At 44.5% G+C, this 19,868-nt stretch overlaps 1 protein-coding gene across 9 annotated transcripts in view; it reads right to left on the bottom strand.

The window, feature by feature from the left end:
* Window positions 1-19,868, bottom strand: part of LOC119970506 (multiple C2 and transmembrane domain-containing protein 1-like) — an 891,726-nt gene that overhangs the window by 213,421 nt on the left and 658,437 nt on the right. For 8 of the 9 annotated variants that reach the window (XM_038805255.1, XM_038805254.1, XM_038805252.1 and 5 more), the window contains one exon: window positions 10,100-10,219. The exons of the other annotated variant lie outside the window; for it this stretch is intronic. In XM_038805255.1, coding sequence (XP_038661183.1) covers window positions 10,100-10,219 — 120 coding nt within the window. The remainder of the gene's footprint in view (window positions 1-10,099; window positions 10,220-19,868) is intronic. 9 annotated transcript variants of the gene reach the window in all.

Here is a 19,868-nt window from a genome sequence, read left to right as displayed (position 1 = left end):
GGCCATTCGGCCCATCGAGTCTGCACCGACCCATTTAAGTCCTCACTTCCACTCTATCCCCATAACCCAATAACCCCTCCTAACATTTTGGTCAATAAGGGCAATTTATCATGGCCAATCCACCTAACCTGCATGTCTTTGGACTGTGGGAGGAAACCGGAGCACCCGGAGGAAACCCACGCAGACACGGGGAGAATGTTCAGACTCCGCACAGACTGTGATCAGACGGGGAATTGAACCTAGGACCCTGGCGCTGTGAAGCCACAGTGCTATCCACTTGTGCTACCGTGCTGCCCATTTGCGCCCATTTTCTTTCACGTGGATCCTTTTGCCTCTATTCGGTTTTCCATTTGATACATTTGGTTCTTGTTTTTTTATAGTTCCTGTTTGGAACTTGGTGTTTCTTTCTCCAACACATACATATGACCCCCCCCACTCCCCCCCCCCCCCCCCCCCCCCCCCCAACATCTGTCCACCATCTACAAGGCACAAGCCAGGAGTGTAATGAAATACTCTCCACTTGCCTGGATGAGTGCAGCTTCAACAACACTCAAGAAGCTAAACACCATCCAGGGCAAAGCAGCTCGCTTGATTGCTACACCTTCCACAAACATTCAATCCCCCCACCACCGACGAACATTGGTAGCTGTGTGTACCATCTACAAGATGCACTGCACTAACTCACTAAAGTTTCTTAGGGAGCACCTTCCAAACCCATGACATTTATCATCTAGAAGGACAAGAGCAGAAACTACCTGGGAACTCCCACCACCTGTTGGTTCCCGTCCAAGTCATTCACCACCCTGACTTGGAAATATGTCGCTGTTTCTTCACTGTTGCTGGGCCAAAATCCTGGAACTTCCTCCCTAACAGCCCTGTGGGTGTACCTACATCTCAGGGACAGCAGCGGTTGAAGAAGGCAGCTTTCCACCACTTTCTGAAGGACATCTAGGATGGGCAATAAATGCTGGCCTAACCAGTGGCACCCACGTCTGTAAATTTGGCTTGTAGTGCTGAACAAGGCAGCAGCGTGGGTTAAATTCCCATACCAGCCTCCCCGAACAGGCGCCGGAATGTGGCGACTAGGGGCTTTTCACAGTAACTTGATTCAAGCCTACTTGTGACAATAAGCGATTATTATTATTAATAAATTCATTTAAAAAACTTCCATTGATCGGCAGGCACATAGATACATGGCATTAATGGTGTGCAGCTATTCCTTTAGGCCAATGATGTTGGAACTCCCAGGGTAGGAATCCTTGCCATCAGCATGCTTTGTCCTTTGCCATTGATCTTTTCTGGCAGGCCTTGCAAAGTCTGTTTGGAGTAGCTAGGATCCAGAGTTCTGATCGAAGCCTAGCTCTGACTCCTGCCACAGTTGTAGCAGAAGTATGTCTGGAGGGTCATTTATTTTCAGCCCCATTGGTTCCTGTTCTTCTATTATTGGAGGGGAACAGAACTGAAAGAAACATCTATGTGGTTTGATACTTTTGAATTTACTTCATTACCTTTTGGGGATCATGGAAGCTTTATGCAAAATATTCGTTCAGGGCTCAAATTGGTGGCATAAACTGAAAATTCTCTTTAGTGGTTGAGGCCCTAAGCTTTGGAATTACCTCGCTACACCACTCCACCATCTTCCTCGCTTTTCTCCTCGAAGGCTCTCCTTAAAACCTATCTAACAATTTATGTGGCTTGGTGGCAGATTTTGTTTTATAAAGCTTCTGCAAAGGAGATTGGGACATTTAATTATATTAAAGGCGCTGTATATTATCATAGAATCATAGAATTTACAGTGCAGAAGGAGACCATTCAGCCCCTCGAGTCTGCACCAGCTCTTGGAAAGAGCACCCTACCCAAGCCCACACCTCCACCCCATCCCCATAACCCAGTAACCCCACCCAACACTAAGGGCAATTTTGGACACCAAGAACAATTTAGCATGGCCAATCCACCTAACCTACACATCTTTGGACTGTGGGTGGAAACCGGAGCACCCGGAGGAAACCCTTGCAGACACGGGGAGAACGTGCAGACTCCACACAGACAGTGACCCAAGCCGGGAATCGAACCTGAGACCCTGGAGCTGTGAAGCAATTGTGCTAACCACTATGCTACCGTGCTAAAGTATGTTGTTGTTGTTGAGACTAGGGTATGGAAAAATTGCCATATTTCAAGAGGCAATCTTTTCAAATATATTTGGCCTCATTTGATTCTTAACACAGAGACAAAGAAGAAAAACAGCAGGATTTCATAACCTGTACAAAATAATGTGATAACTAAACTGAGTATACTTCTGACCCATTCAATTCAGAGATTCAACTTCTATTTTAATTCCATGTTTAATAACTAAAGATTCAGGATATGGTAATTTTTTTTATTTAAATTCATAAGATCATCAAATATTGAAATTATGGTTCTGGAACAATCCAGCTAAAGTTTCTCAGAGCCTTGCTGACTATTTACCTTTGCAGAATTATGGACATTAATAAAGTTTGAATTCCCAATTGAGCACTGAATTAGCCCAAGTTCCTGTTTGAAATTCCCCTTAATGAAAAATTAATCCATATTACAATTAGTTGTATCTCGGCTTCAGAAGACAGGCAATGTTGTGTTTCAAAGTGGTCAAATGGAAGGGGCACAATAAGCCTGATCTTGAAGCTTCAGTTCCCCCACCCCTGCAATCTGTCTGTTGCCAAAGTATAACCAATGGAACTACCATTATAAAGGTTACATCAGGCGACCACTTTGTATCACTCAGTAACTGTTTCAAGGGTGATACTGGTATAGACTATTACCAGGCAAAAAACGGTATGTGATGCACCAATGACCAAAACATATATATAAAAATGAAAGTTTATTCTTAATTAAGGCAAAAAGGTAATGTTATGAAACAACACAGGCCTTTTCTATATTAATATTAATTGATTTAGCTTTTCAAAGTATTGCGGATCACCTCAAAGACACCTTTTGATAGGTAAGTTCAGAAGGTTTTCCTCATGCCCCATTCGAGGTCATGACTGCCAACCACCATTATGCCTCCTCATGTCCCCCATACCAATGTATAACATCAGGGGCTGGTTTAGCACACTGGGCTAAATCGCTGGCTTTTAAAGCAGACCAAGGCAGGCCAGCAGCACGCTTCAATTCCCGTACCAGCCTCCCCGAACAGGTGCCAGAATGTGGCGGCTAGGGGCTTTTCACAGTAACTTCATTGAAGCGTACTCGTGACAGTAAGCGATTTTCATTTTTCATAACACTCCGACAACCCCCATGCTCCCTCATATGCCCCATGCTGTATGCTTCCTACCCACTCCCAATGGTGCCTTATGGCCACATGCCAAAGTATGACCACACTTATCCCGAAAAGGCATTCATACCTCTAATGGCAGGTTTTTCCACTTCCAAGCCTATTCACCCAATATACACTGTATGGACCCAAGGAACATTATAGTGACAATAGGGTGTGTGAAATAATAAGTCTTTCATAAATACATTTCCACATTATTAAAGAAAAAGTCCTTTTTACTTCAAGCCAATGAAAGTGTCAATCATGAGACCCTTTAAAGTATCAATAGGTGAAAGTCCAAGCACTTGAAACCTGTTCATGCTGCATAAATAAACATTGTGCAATTGACAGAAGAGGCCGGAGCTGTCAATCAAGCAATGTTTTCCCTGGGGCTCAGGTGGTTCAGTACTCTAATGGATGTCTGGATTCTCAGCCTCCAAACGAATTCCCGTGTAGGTAGGCCAGCAAATCGCTTCTTTACTGGCACTTTCTCCCGGGTTGGGCAGGTTGAGCCGGGAATTTTCCCGACTCCCAACTCGAGGATGAAAATTCAGCCCTATATGTTTGACTGACTTGCTGGCATCAAATGAGATATTCTATGGGAGAAAACTGAAGAGAAAATAAAAGAGGAAAAAAATGAGATAAAGGAAGGGAGGTGCGGCATATTGGCATTGTCACTGGACTAGTAAACCAGAGTCCCAGAGTAATGCTCTGGGGGACCCAGATTCAAATCTCGCCACTCCAAATGGTGAAATTTGAATAAAAATAAAAATCTGGAATGTGGATAAATGAGAGGCTGTGGTAGAAAAAACAGGAAGGCAGATTATTATCTGAATGGCTATAAATCAAGAGAGGGAAATGTGCAATGAGACCTGGGTCTCCTCGTAGACCAGTCATTGAAGGTAAGTATGCAGGTGCAGCAGGCCTTTTTTAAAAAAAAGTATTTTTATTGAAGTTTCCATTTTAACAAATAATGCAACAAAACCGCAGGAATAGTACATATTATGGGTCAGGGTTTAGAAAACACCAAAGTATATCATGGAGTTCACCTAACCCAGATTTTGGTTATGGGGAGCACAAGGACCCACTTCATAGGTGTGATGCAACAGAGAGCTAAATTTTCTTGAACTAAAAGTTTCTGCCTCATCCTCCACCTGTTCTTGTTCTTTTTCAACCATCTGATCAAAAATAATTTCTGATAATTGAACTGAACTTTATCTTCACTCTTTGATTTCTCCTCTTGTCTTAATCTGTGAATTTGTGACCTTGTTACTACGCAATCCAGAAAAATCCCAGGATATTCGTCCTTCAACACTTCAGTTGTCTGATTTTCCACTGGCCTATCAACCACAGTAGGCAGCACTCCCACCTCCGATCCAGCTATATGATTACCCAAGATAAACTCTATTCCTGGACAAGGTAGTTTCTCTATTACTCCTACTACCACTTCACCACTCTTCACTGGACTTTCCAACCTTACTTATATAATGGAACACTACTCTTCTCACCCTGAATTCCACATATTACTACATTTTCTGGCAGTATTCTTCCCAAACTACATAACTCCTCATCTCTTACCATTAAAGATTGACTAGCTCCTGTATCTCTTAAAATTGTGACTTCTTTACCTGCTCCTCCTGATACACATGAGTAAACTTTACCCACAAAAGTAAATTATTTAAAGAGATCTGGCACCTTCTTATTAATCACCTATTGATCGGGCTGTACAATCTTTTGCACCTCCTTCGCTTCACTTGGGCTTTCCTTTACCGCTGTAACAAACACCACTGTCTTCTCCTGTTTTACCACATCAGCCTTCCCCCTGCTTTTCTTCAGCCACCAACACTGTGACTTTACATGGCCTAGTTTATTACAGTGAAAACATTTGAAACTTTTCATTTTCTTCCACCCCCCTGGATTTATTTTTTAATCTGAGGTACACTCTCCTTATAATCTCCCATCAGATCTCCTTTACCTCTACCACTTGAGTATTCCTCTTTTCCCCAGTTCCTATCCATCACAGGTTGAAACTGATGTCGGAAACCAAGCTTTGGTTTCTGAACTAATTCATAATCATCTGCCATTTCTGCTGCTAACCTCACAGTTTTAACCCTCTGCTCTTCCACATGTGTTCTCACTCCATTGAATTTTTAAACTCCTCCAAAAGTATAATTTCTCTGAGAGCTTCATATGTTTGGTCTATTTTCAAAGCCCTTATCCACCTATCAAAGTTACTCTGTTTGATCCTTTCAAACTCCATGTATGCTTGACCAGGTTCTTTCCTTACATTTCTAAACCTTTGTCTATAGGCTTCAGGCACTAGTTCATATGCACTCAAGATGGATTTTTTCACCTCCTCATACGTCCCAGATATCTCCTCTGATAGTGATGCAAACACTTCACTAGGCCTACCGACCAGCATTGTTTGAATCAGTAATACCCACATGTCCTGTGGCCATTTCATTTGTTTAGCCACCTTCTCAAATGAAATGAAAAAGGCTTCTACCTCCTTCTCATCAAACCTTGGCATGCTTGGATATATTTAAATAGATCCCCACCAAGCCTTCAACCATGATGCTCTTTCTCTTTATCCTCATCACTATCCTCCAACTGTACGTTTCCCTTTACATCCGCCAATTTTAACTGACTGTCATGTTTCATGGCCATTTTCTGAAGTTCAAAGTCTCTCTCTTTTTCCCTTTCCACTCTCTCTTTTTATTTTTGTTCTGCTGGGGCTATTCTTTCTTTGTTTCTTTCATCTCTCTCATTTTCTTTTTCCCTAATCTGTATCTCTCCTTTTCTCTCATTTTCTATTCAAGTGGCTTTAATTCTTTTTCCTGCTCAAGTTGCTTAATTTGTAACTGAATTTTTGCCATGTCTACTGAGTCAGACTGTATTTCAGACAATTTTAAATGCTCAGCTAGCACCCTAAGTACCTCTTCTGTTCGTGTGCTGTCAGGTAACGCTAACCGCAATGTTTTTGCAAAATCTAAAGGCCTTTTTTTAGCCTCTGTTTGTAAGGTACTGCGTGTGATCTTCTCCACCCACAAAAACTTCTGAGCCTCTGAAAGATCCATTGTCCACAACACACTTCCTACTTAAACTGGAATTCCACACCTGAAAACCAAACACAAATATGCTCACCCCTCACTGTCTTTAAGTTCACTGAGCCAACCCAATCAGGAAAGATAGACTTATATCCCACAAGCCCCTAATGTATTATGGGCCAGGGTTTAGACAACACCAAAGTATATCATGGAGTTCACCTGACCCACAACTTTAAATAGATTTTGGTTATGGGGAGCACAAGGGTCCACTTTATAGGTGTGATGCAACAGAGAGCTAAAGTATGTTTAAAACAAAACAATGTTTATTCTATGAATCCAGTTAACATTTTATAAACACACAGTAAAGAGTTAATGAACTACCAATCCTGACCACCCCCAAAAGATACAGTATTCTATTGATAATCCTTGATAATTTTCCAAACAACATCCACAAGTTAAACCCTTTTTAAATAAAGACGGCAAATTCAAATTCTCTACAGAAACAGGTATTACTTTGAAATCATCAAGTGATCTTTAGATTGCAGCGAGAGATCATAACATCTTCTTGCTGTGAATGCAGCTCTTCGCCTCTGAAAACAAAACCAAAAACACACTGCAGCTGCCAGCTCAAAAACGAAAGTGAAAGACAGACAGACAGCCCAGCTCCACCCACACAATGACATCACTGCAGCCATTTGATGAAACACATTTTTCTTAAAGTGACTCTCACATGACAAACAGCTCAGCAAAAATGTCTGAACGTACATGGAAACAGAGGGGGACAGGCGAACAGCAATATGACTGGCTCACTACAATCACTAGACTCAACTTGGTGCCTCTATATACGCCACCAGAGAACAAGGTAGAAAGGGATAAGGATATGAAAACATAGTAAAATGGCAAAAACCTTCCCATGCAGCAAATGCTCACAACAGCCATGGAAATTCTGGAAAAGATGGTCACGCAATTCTTGGGTGCGCACCAGTACAAATCCCTTTCAACTCCAGCAACACCAGAGGTACCAATGACACACTGCAATCCCTTTCACTCAGATACCAGACCCATCTGTACCCCTGCCAGAGCTAATCAAGGATTCTTTAACCCCAGCATGACAAAAATAGGAAAAATACAAAGACAATTCGCAAGAACCCCAGTTCTAAAAGGGTATTTTACATATATCACAAGGTGCAATATAACCCCACCCTCCCTCAGGCACAGGACAGAATGATCATCATTCCACATATTTATACAGAGAGGACCAGCACCTCTCGGTTCGGATTATAGTCAGTGGGGTCAGCACCTCCCAGTAACCTGATTGCGCCGGGATTTAAAAAAAAGGGAAAACTACCAGGAGTAGAGAGTCTCATGACAAAGAGGACTCAGATATAAGCACAGGTCATTGAAACAAAAGAACATTCCCACCATAAGGGGGTGGGGGGGGCAATAGGATACTAACCACAGTATAGGATTTAACCCAACCTCACACCCTCGTGCACGAAGAAGGCAGCAAACCAAGGATACTCAAAACACATCAAAACGCAGCCTCTCTGGACTTCCCTACTAAGTCCCTTCGAAAGGGGGCAGCCCAAGCATAAAAGGGCAACAGGATACCAGCCACATCATCAGACATGGCTTAGTCCAGCACACTTCTCCGCAAAAGAGGCAGTACCTCCAGGAGACCCAGCGCACTCCAAAATCTACCAATCGGTTGGCCTCACTAACCACACCCAGGGCAGCGCACCATTCCCACTGACAAATCACGTCAGCCTCCAGCGTGGAGACAACACTACCGAAGAGAATAAGACACCCATTAATTGGACATCTTGGGAGAGGGTAAAGGAAACCCTCCTTTACATGATAACACGATAGACTAAAACAGAGTCCCTAACTGTACCCTGCTCATCCACATAAAGGGACGAACCCCCCCCATGGCATGAACGTTCAATTTAACCCAAGAATGTGAGACACAAACCAGCACTGTATGCCATTGCAAGGAGGATACTAGAGGACAAAGCAGAGCTACCTCAACAGAGACAAAAATCCTGCTCCCCCATGGGAGACCCAACTACAACGATGAGGATACTCAGGAAACCACCAAATAACACCACGTTGAGGAGGGCACCTAATCAAGCCTACCCCAAACTGAAAAAGTGCTCCAACACTGCAGAGGCACAATGTACAGACTCTCACTTAAACAAATTGAGCAGGAACTAATAGACCACATCCAAGCGCACGCCACCACTTATTTCCTCCTAACTCAACTCCTCATCACCAAACTCCAGCCAGGGTCATCCAGGGACAAAGTGCAAAACATATAACCCAGCAAGAGATTAATTATGGGATGTGTAGTCGCATAAAATCAACGATTAAAAGACAAACAGAGCCAGAGCTCGTGGAAATGCTGCTGCTCCCATGCTCATATCACATGATTCCCCCAATTAGTTAGCTTTTTAGTGGCCTTAATTGGCCTTTGAGTTATTGACAGGCATGGCTCCACCTCCCGTGCGTCCGCCAACCTCAATATTGCACACATGCACAGTAAGGTTGAGAGGAACTTTACCCGCGGTCACATCAGGGGCTTTCCTAGCAGAGCACCGTAAAAGTCTGGCCAAGCAAATCGTCAGGGGAAGCTGGGCATGGTTGTAACGGCACTGAACTTTCGAAGCACAGAAAATAGGTGCAGGAGTAGGCCATTCGGCCCCTCGACCCTGCACCACATTCAATATGATCATGGCTGATCATGGAAATTCAGTATCCCGCTCCTGCTTTCCCTCCATACTTCTTGATCCCTTCAGCCGCAAGGGCCACGTCCAACTCCCTCTTGGAATATATCCAATGAACTCGCCCCAACAACTTTCTGTGGTGGAGAATTCCACAACTTCACAACTCACCAGTAACCAGTGGCCCAGGCTAATTGTCTGGGGGCACAGGTTCAAATCCCACCACAGCAGCTGGTTGAATTTAAATGCATTTAATAAAATTTGGAATTGAAAGCTAATCTCAGTAATAGTGGCCAGGAAACTATGATTGTTGTAAAAACCCATCTGCTTCACTAATGCCTTGTAGGGAAGGAAATCTGCCAACCTTTCCTGATCAGGTTCACATGTGACTCCAGACCCACAGCAACTTTTAACTGCCCTCTGAAATGATCTGGCAAGCTACTCAGTCCAAGAGCAATGAGGGATGGAGAACGAATGCTTGTCTTGCCAGTGACACCCACATCCCATGAAAGAATTAATTCAGAAATTACAATCCTTGGTGAGTTTGCTAAAAAGAGCAGTACAGCAGTATTACTGTTTACAAGCCCATGGCTAATCAACAGGAGGAGCTAATACTGCCTGGGCTTGTTATGACTATGGTTGAGAATAAAACATATCAGCTAATGTAGCATTTGAGTGTGAACAATAGTCCTTACTCTTTTAGTGATGAGTGACAGATTACAACAAGGCTTAAAAATTGTATTTAAACTACTGTCAATTAAATCGAGAAGAAATTCCAAACACAAATAGACATAATAAATAACCTAATACAGAATTTGTTTGGGAAAAGGTAGTGTCCATATCAGTATGGTGGATAAATACTGCAATAGCTTTAAACAACATTAAAATCTATTGTAATTATGAGCTATAATTTGCTATAGAATGGTGGGCGAAGTTGAGCATTCTGTTGTTGTAAGAACAAGCTCCGTCTTCTAAGAGTCTAGTAGCTCAACAAGTTTTACCCTGAGGTGGATTCAGGGAAAATGACAAAATGTGATTCTTACCATAGAGCTTATTCTGTTGTCCTTTCCTGATCTAATTAAACAGTAGTTGTAGATCAACAAAAAGAGCGGCATCAGTGGGATCACATAGATTTCAAAGTTCCAAACTACAATAAGATAGATCTAAACAAAATAATGAGAAAAACACATCAATCATAAAATACATCATGTAGAGTAAAATCAAGCAGGTTATTTCTTAAACTATCTATTTATTAATCTTTTCATGTACATTTGTGTTCCATTCTGCCCCCATTGAAGTCATGTTAGCTGTTGTTGGTACAGTTTGGCTAACGCTGTGTTATGCTTATTTGCTAGGCAAAAGCAACCTGTATTTTGAGAGGCAGGTGTCACTGCTGCTTTCCTTTAACTCGAGAAAGGAGACAGAATGCCATTATGAGCTAAAGCTGATAACTAAACTTGGACTGTATTAATAAACTGAATTTCTGAGCTATTAAATGTAACGGCAGGAAAGGTCAACTGTCAGGGCTTTCAGTTAAAATTTCTATCTTTCATCAACATTTCCTTTTGAGTTGGGTCAGGGGAAGATTCACTTTTTCCCCTCAAAATGGTATCATTCTAACCCAATCACCTTCTGGTCTTACCATATGACACACCAGTTAAAAGGGCTTGATCAATGTATCTCCTACTTGAATATCAAGGAAAATGGGTGATTAACTTGCATTAATAAATTGCAATTCTGACAATTATTGCCATGTTTATTGCTATCCTAGTGGAGTATGATATCTGGAAAATTAACTGTTATTGCAGTGCTGATGAACCCCCAATGTTGATACATATTTGGAAACTGCTAAACCCTAAACCCGTCAAGAGAACTCGATCCATGTTGGTCTCTGGGCACAATGCTCTTTGTAGAAGATACTATACCCAACAAATCCCTTCTGGTGACATTTGGAAACAAACACTGAACACATTGATATTATGGTCATTCATTCTTCTCTTCGGTTTTCTCCCACAGTAATAATAATAATCTTTTATTAGTGTCACAAGCAGGCTTACATTAACATTGCTGTGATTAACTATTAACTATTACTGTGAAAAGCCCCTAGTCGCCTGTTCGGGTACACTGAGACAGAATTTAGAATGCCCAATTTACCGAACAAACACGTCTTTCGGGACTTATGGAAGGAAACTGGAGCACCCGGAGGAAACCCACATAGACATGGGGGAGAACATGCAGACTCTGCACAGACAGTGACGCAAGCCGGGAATTGAACCCTGGTCTCTGGCGCTGTGAAGCAACAGTGCTAACCACTGTGCCACCATGCCGCCACCCATCATCATTTGAAGATGCCAAGTTAATCAAACATGGATTCTGCTCCACTAATATAAGGTAAAAGGAAAGTTCCCAAAGTATGCAATCTTAGAAATGGCAGGATTCGGGAATCATGGAAGACAAGGGAAATTGTAAGCTTAGTCAAAAGGAAAAAGGAAGCATACGATAGGTCAAGGCATCTATAAACTGAAAAATCCCTTGAGGAGTACAATGAAAGTAGGAAGGAACTTAAACATGGAATTAGGAGGGCTTAAGGGGGCCATGAAATGTCTTTAGCAAGCATGGTCATGAGAATCCCAAAGCTTTTAATGCATATATTAGTAGCAAGAGGATAGCAAGATGAAGAGTAGGCCCACTCAAGGACAATGGTGGGAAGATACGCATGGAACCACAATAAGTGGGTGAAATCCTTGATGAATACTTTGTATTGGTATTCACCAGGGAGAAGGATATGATGGATGCTGAGGTCAGGGATAGGTGAGTGACTGATCTTGAGACTGTCAACATATCAAAGGAGGAAGTGTTGAGTGTCCTAAATTTCATTAAGGTAGACAAGTCCCAAGGGCCGGTTGGAATCTTATAGATTTCATAGAATTTACAGTACAGTGCAGAAGGAGGCCATTCGGCCCATCGTGTCTGTACCGGCTCTTGGACAGAGCACCCTACCCAAGGTCAACACCTTCACCCGATCCCCATAACCCAGTAACCCCACCCAATACTAAGGGCTATTTTGGACACTAAGGGCAATTTATCATGGCCAATCCATCTAACCTGCACATCTTTGGACTGTGGGAGGAAACCTGAGCACCCGGAGGAAACCCACGCACACACGGGGAGGATGTGCAGACTTCGCACAGACAGTGACCCAAGCCGGAATCGAACCTGGGACCCTGGAGCTGTGAAGCAATTGTGCTATCCACAATGCTACCGTGCTGCCCAGGTTATCCCAGATCATTTATACATTATCCCAGGTTACTGCAGGAGGCAAGGGGAGAAATAGTTGGGACCTTAACAGATATCTTCACATCCTCTTCGGCCACGGGTGAGGTTCCAGAGGACTGGAAAATAGCCAATGGGCGCGATTCTCCCAAAACGGGAGAAATCGTAAGGCTGGCGTCAAACCCGGGCGGGTTTGACGCCAGCGCGCCCCTTCCCGACCGGGAACCGATTCTGGTCCCCGGTCGGGGCTAGCAGCCCGACGCCGCAAGCTCCGGCATCACGGGCTTAACGAATTTCGTTAAGCCCGCTTGCCGGAGTTAGCGCCGGCTGACGCGTCATATGACGTCAGCCGCACATGCGCGGATTGGAAGACTCCAACCCGCGCATGCGCGGATGACGTCATCGCGTATTTGCGCGAAACCTGCGCATGCACGGGCCGGGATGCCCCTCAGCCGCCCCGCGAATGGATACTGCGGGGCGGCGGAAGGACAAATAGTGCGCGGGCATCGGGCCCGCTGCCCGCGATCGGTGCCCACCGATCGCGGGCCCATGGCACCCTTGGCACAGCCGTGGTACTGCCGTGCCAATCGGTGCCATGGTTATAAAAAGCGAGTTGTTCCCGCCGTTTTTACGAACGGCCAGACCAGGTCTGTTTGCCGTTCGTAAAAACAGCGTAAAGGGCTGGGACTTCGGCCCATCGAACAGCTGTGAATCGCTGCCGGCCGTAAAAAAACGGCGGCAGCGATTCGTGTCGGGAGTTGGGCGGCGGGGTGGGGGTGGGGGGGGGGAGAATAGCGGGAGGGTGGGAAAAATGTCGGGAAGGCCCTCCCGCTATTCTCCGACCCGTCGTGGGGGTCGGAGAATTTCGCCCAATGTTATTCCCTTGTTTAAGAACGGAAGCAGGGATAATCCAGCAAATTATAGGCCGGTGAGCCTGACATCAGCGATGGGGAAGCTTTTGGAAAAGATACTGAGGGACAGAATATATGCACATTTGGAGAAAATGGACTAGTTAGTGACAGGTAGCATTAGTTTGTACGGGGAAGATCATGTCTCACCAACTTGATTGAGTTTTTTGAAGACGTGACAAAGAAAATTGATGAGGGAAGGGCTGTAGATGTAGTTTATGTGGACTTTAGTTAGGCGTTTGACAAGGTCCCACGTGGCAGACTGGTACAAAAATTAAAATCACATGAGATTCGAAGTGGGCTGGCTACATGGACACAGAACTGGTTTGGTTATAGAAGGCAGAACCTTTGAGAACATTAACATACAGAGGGATCTGGGCATTCACAATTCCCTAAAAGTGGCAACACAGGTGGCCAAGGTGATTAAGAAGGCTTATGGCATGCTTGCCTTTATCAGCCGGGGCATTGAGTACAAGAGCTGGGAAATCATGTTGCAGCTATATAAAACCTTGGTTAGGCTGCATTTCGGGTATTGCGTGCAGTTCTGGTCAGCACATTCAGAAGGACGTGGAAGCTTTGTAGAGAGTGCAAAGTAGGCTCACCAAGATATTACCTGGTCTGGAGGGTGTGGGCTATGAGGAGAGGTTGAGTAAACTAGGATTGTTTTCATTGGAAAGTCGGAGACTGAGGGGAGACCTGATAGAGGTCTACAAAATTATGAGAGGCATAGATAGGGTGGATAATCAGAGCCTTTTTCCAAGGGTGAAAGTGTCAATTACATGGGGGCACAGGTTCAAGGTGAGAGGGGGAAAAATTAAGGGAGATGTGCAGGGGTAAGTTTTTCACGCAGAGAGTGGTGGGTGCACGGACGTGTTGCCGGAGGATGTGGTGGAAGCAGGCACATTAGCAACATTTAAGAGGCATCTGGATGAATATATGAATAGGGAGGAAATAGAGGGATACAGACTGAGTAAGGGCAGAAAGATTTGTTTTTAGTTAGGGCATCGTGATCGGCACAGGCTTGGAGGGCCGAAGGGCCTGTTCCTGTGCTGTATTTTTCTTCGTTCTTAAGCTCTTTGTAGCCCTCATATTACACCTAGCATAACTCTGATAACAAATTCTTGAATTATTTACTATAAACATATGTAGGTAGAGCTTTATCAAATGTCTTTTTCTTCAAGAAAATCAAGGAGGCAGGGCAAATAAAATATTGCCCTTCTAATGAATCGTGTTTTATATGGACAATCTCAATTCCATTACTTTACATGGAATCACTGCAATACAGAATCAATGGGAATGTTGAATCCTCAACCTTGAACTCCTCCTGGTTCGCCTGATCCCTGCTGTGGAAATTCCAAGCACATAACTCCATAGGTTATAAATGTTTTGGGCACATCCTTTTTAAATTTACCAATCCTTATAACAGGGTGGTTTGTATACTCTGTTCCCAGAAAGCATTCCTAAGCAATCTCTTATTTGCAATTAAAGAAGAATCTGCTAAACATTCCTGTTTAATACCTCAGTGCTCAATAAGTCCAGAGTCTAACTCTGCAAATGTCATAACACTTTTCCCTGAGCTCCCAACTGCCCGAGACGTACTTATTGTAAAGGGAATAATATTCAAGTAGCTTAGTTTGGAACTTAATATTTTTTTTACTGATTCTCTCTTTTTTTTTATAAATGTTTTTATTCAGTTTTCATATTTTATATTGAACAAATTACAAATTGTTAGGAGAAAGAAAAAAGAAAAAAAACAAACACGCAAAAATTAACATACATATTTACAGGTAAGCATCTTCGTAGTAGTAACTGCGCCCCCCCCCCCCCCCCCCCCCCACCCCCCTCAACATGTTTATTTAGTTTGGTTTTGGGCCTTAGCTAGCCATCGAACCCCCGTAACGAACCTGTACCCCCCCCCCCCTCCCGCTACCTTCCCCCGACTATTCTTCCTCTTGTACATTGGCCACAAATAGGTCCCGGAACAGTTGCATGAATGGCTCCCACGTTCTGTGGAAGCCGTCGTCCGACCCTCGGATGGCAAATTTGATTTTCTCCATTTGGAGAGATTCCGAGAGGTCGGACAGCCAGTCCGCAGCTCTGGGCGGTGCTGCTGACCGCCAGCCAAACAGGATTCTACGGCGGGCGATCAGGGAGGCAAAGGCAAGGGCGTCTGCCCTCCTCCCCAGGAATAGATCTGGCTGTTCTGAAACCCCGAAGACCGCCACTATCGGGCATGGCTCCACCCTCACTCCCACCACTTTGGACATTACCTCGAAGAAGGCTGTCCAGTACTCCACGAGTCTGGGGCAAGACCAGAACATGTGGGCGTGGTTGGCCGGGCCTCTTTGGCACCGTTCACATCTGTCTTCCACCTCCGGGAAGAACCTACTCATACGGGTTCTTGTTAAGTGGGCTCTATGTACCACTTTTAGTTGCGTCAGGCTGAGCCTTGCGCACGTGGAGGTGGAGTTGACCCTATGCAGTGCTTCGCTCCAGAGTCCCCACCCGATCTCCATCCCCAGGTCGTCCTCCCATTTCCTCCTTGTTGCGTCCAGTACGGTGTCGTCCCTATCTACCAGTCGGTCATACATGTCACTACAGTTCCCTTTCTCTAGGATACTTGCGTCCAGTAGGTCTTCCAGTAGTGTCTGTCGTGGCGGTTGTGGGTACGTCCTTGTCTCCTTTCGTAGGAAGTTTTTGAGCTGCAGGTACCGTAGCTCGTTCCCCCCAGCTAGCTGAAATTTCTCTGTCAGTTCGTCCAGTGTTGCGATCCTGTCGTCCGTGTATAGGTCCCTGACTGTCAGTGTCCCCCCGTCCTGCCTCCACCTTTTGAAGGTGGCGTCGGTCAGTGCTGGTTTGAACCTATTACTGATTCTCTCTTAATTAATATATAAAATACAGGATAAATGCTCAACAATAGGTTATGAGGGAAAATTGGGTTGCCTCCCGAATTTGAGTGCAGGTTTGTGATATGCGACTATCTCACACCGGATCAAATTGATACAGCAGCAAGAAAATTTCAGGCTGCCTATTCATTTCCGTGATTGCAGTGTGCAGCCCAGCACTGAACATGCAGTTGAGTGGCTGCATTTCACAGAAGGGTTTCCAAGGTAATAGTGATGCTCACATCAAATAAAACTGGCTTGCACGACTTAAATCCAACGGTATCTCTTAATGGAGAGTTCCTCTTCCCACTGGAGGCTACAAGGTGCTCTAGTCTAGACAACTGCTCATGAGGCAGTAAGCACAAGTGGCCAGAGTGGTCAATGCCAACAGTGGGGTCAAGGTCATGGATGCAGTACTGCAAGAGGTTTACTGGCCTCATGTGTGGTCACGTTCAGTGAATGCATCCTTACATGCTAATTGCTCGAAAGTCTCGCATACCGATTCAGAGAGTAGGAGGCCGGGAATTCCAAGTCCCAACATATTCAGACTTTCCCTGCGTGTGCAGACTGGGGGCAGATTGTACACACGCAGTTCTGCATTTTTAAGTTCTTTAGGCCGAGGACCGACTTGGCGCGGTCGTGCTGAAAGGAAAATGGGGGGGAAACGCAGGTTAGGTGACCAGGGGCATAGTGCAATTGAAGACTAGAATACCAGGCAGGAAACTTTGGGAGGGGACACCGAGTGGTCCCAACAGGGAGAGGTCCAAAAGGAAGTCCATGGTAGGGCGCAGAGACAGTTCCCAGTTAAATCAAGGAAAGAAAGGGAGGAGCAGAGAAACAGCTATAATTTGCAAAAGGCCTGCAGCTGGCCGGTTTTAATTGAAGAGGGCATTGGCAAAGCCTTGAAAATCCAAGAAGGCAGCAGAAGGATGGTGACTCCATGTCGTGGACAGTTGGGATGAAGGTAACCCTTTGGAGTACTTGGGATCTGCTCATTGAGACCAAAGAGATGGAGTTGTGTTTGTGAGTTGGTGCTTGGATGCTTATTTGGGAATCCAGGGGTATAGAATCCTGGGAGACGAGATTGAAACGTTGCGAAGTGGGCCATCATTAACACGATCTGAACTGTAATGATTTTTGGAGAGAATTGCAATGTTAGATCTTTGAAGGTGAAGATTGGAATTTCTCATGAGATAGACAAAGTTTCCACTTGATTGGTTGACTCACAGAATTTAGGGAGCACATATTATAATTAGGGATGCAGGATTTTAACTGCAAGATTAGGTTTGAGAAATGAAGGCGACTGAAGGGTGATTTGAAAGGTATGCGCATTTGAGGGGAGATTTGTGATGTATAATTATTTTTTCATGGGATGTAGTAATTGATGGCTGGCCAACATTTATTTCTCATTCCTAAATACTCTTAAAGTTGTGATGCGAGCTGCCTTCTTGAACTGCTGCAGTTCATGTGGTGCAGGAACACCCACAGTGCTGTTAGGAAGTTCCAGGTTTTTGATCCAATGACACTAAAGAATATGGATGTATTTCCAAGTCAGGATAGTGAATGGTTTGGAGAGAAAATTGCAGGTTTGAGGTGTTCCCATGCATCTGATACCCGTGTCCTGCTAGTTGGTAGAGGTCGCAGATTTGGACGGTACTGCTTAATAGCCTTGATGCAGTTGCATCGTGCAGATTGTATGTACTGCTGCTATTGTGTGTTGGTGGTGCAGGGAGTGAATGTTTGTGGAAGGGATGCCAATTAAGCGGGCTGCTTTGTCCTGGATGGTGTTAAGCTTCTTTTTTTAAAATAAATTCAGAGTACCCAATTCATTTTTTCCAATTAAGGGGCAATTTAGCACGACCAATCCACCTACCGTGCACATCTTTGGATTTTGGGGGCGAAACCCATGCAAACACGGGGAGAATGTGCAAACTCCACACGGATAGTGACCCAGAGCCGGGATCGAACCTGGAACGGGCGCCTTGAGGTGGCAGTGCTAACCACTGCACCACCGTTCTGCCCTTCTGTCAAGCGTCTTGAGTGTTGTCGTTCACAGGATATTGATAGTGGGGAATTTCAACAATGGCGATGCCATTGGTGTCAAAAGGAGATGGTTGGATTACTTCTTGGTGGGTGTGGTCATTGCCTGGAACATGTGTGGCAGAGGTGACATAGTGGTAATGTCACTGGAGTAGTAATCCAAAGAACTAAGATGCTGCTCTGGGGATATGGTTGACATCTCATTGTGGCAGCTGGTGGAATTTGAAATCAGTTAATAAATCCGGAACACAAAACTAGTCTCTGTAATGGTGACAACTATCCTCAATTGTTGGGAAAACCCAGCTGGTTCACTAATGTCTTTTAGGGAAGGAAATCTGATGTCCTGATCTGGTCTGGCCTTCATGTGACTCAAGATCCACAGCAATGTTGTTGCCTCTTAATTGCCTTCTGAAATGGCCTCGCAAGCCACTCAGTTCAGGGGCAATTAAGGATGGGCAATAAATGCTGGCTTAGCCAGTGACACCCACATCCCATGAAATTTTTTCTACAAATTAATGTTACTTGTCATTTGATGGCCCAAGTCTGAATGTTGTCCAGGTCTTGCTGTAGACATGGACTGCTCCAGTACTGAGGAGTTGTGAATGGTGCTGAACATTGTGCAGTCATCAGCCAACATCCCCACTTCTAACATTATGATGGAAGGAAGTTCATTGAGGAAGCAGCTGAAGATGATTGGGCCTACTCTGAGGAACCCCTGCAACGATGTCCAGAGATGGAGGTGATTGACTTGCAACAAATACAACTATTTTCCTTTGTGCTGGGTATGACTCTAACCAATGCAGTTTTCCCCAATTCCCATTATAGTTTTGCTATGGCTCCTTGATGCCCCATTTGGTCAAATCCTGCCTTGATGTCAAGGGCAGTCACTCTTTCCTCATCTCTTGAGTTCAGCTCTTTTGTCCATGTTTGGACCAAGGCTGTAATGAGGTCAGGAGCTGAGTGATCCAGGCAGAATCCAAACTGAGCATCGCGTGAGCAGGCTAATTCCATGCAAATGCTGCTTGATAGCAATGTCAATGGCCGATCCCACCACTTTACTAATGGGGCAGTAATTGGCTGGGTTAGATTTGTCCTGCTTTTTGTGGATAAATAACTAATAATAATGATAATAATCTTTATTGTCACAAGTAGGCATACATTAACACTGCAATGAAGTTACTGTGAAATCCCCTACTCGTCACATTCCGGCGCCTGTTCGGGTACACAGAGGGTGAATTCAGAATGTCCAAATTACCTAACAGCATGTCTTTCAGGACTTGTGGGAGGAAACCGGAGCACCCGAGGAAACCCACGCACACACAGGGAGAACGTGAAGACTCCATTCAGACAGTGACCCAAGCCGGAATTGAACCTGGGACCCTGGCGTTGTGAAGCAAATGTGCTAACCACTGTGCTACCGTGCTGCCCATTTGATATTGTGGGATTAAAGTGTTTGGTGGGGTAGACCGATGTTGGTCACACTAGTTTTGAATCCTGCCTCATTTCAGAAAATAAAAACAGAAGAATCTGGGACTATACAGCATGTCAGGCAGAGAAAAACAGAGTTAGCATTTCAGGGATGTGACCGGGCATCAGATGTTTCTCTCTCCACAGAGGCTGCCTGACCTTGCTATGCATCTCCAGCAATTCCTGTTTTCATTTCAGATTTCCATCATCTGCGCTGTTTTGCATTTGCAATGTAAGAA

This window comes from Scyliorhinus canicula, chromosome 8 (assembly GCF_902713615.1).
Source record: "Scyliorhinus canicula chromosome 8, sScyCan1.1, whole genome shotgun sequence".
NCBI classification, from domain to species: Eukaryota; Metazoa; Chordata; class Chondrichthyes; order Carcharhiniformes; family Scyliorhinidae; genus Scyliorhinus; species Scyliorhinus canicula.
The sequence above is the reverse complement of the archived record's forward strand: the minus strand, read 5'-3'. Positions and strand labels throughout refer to the sequence as shown.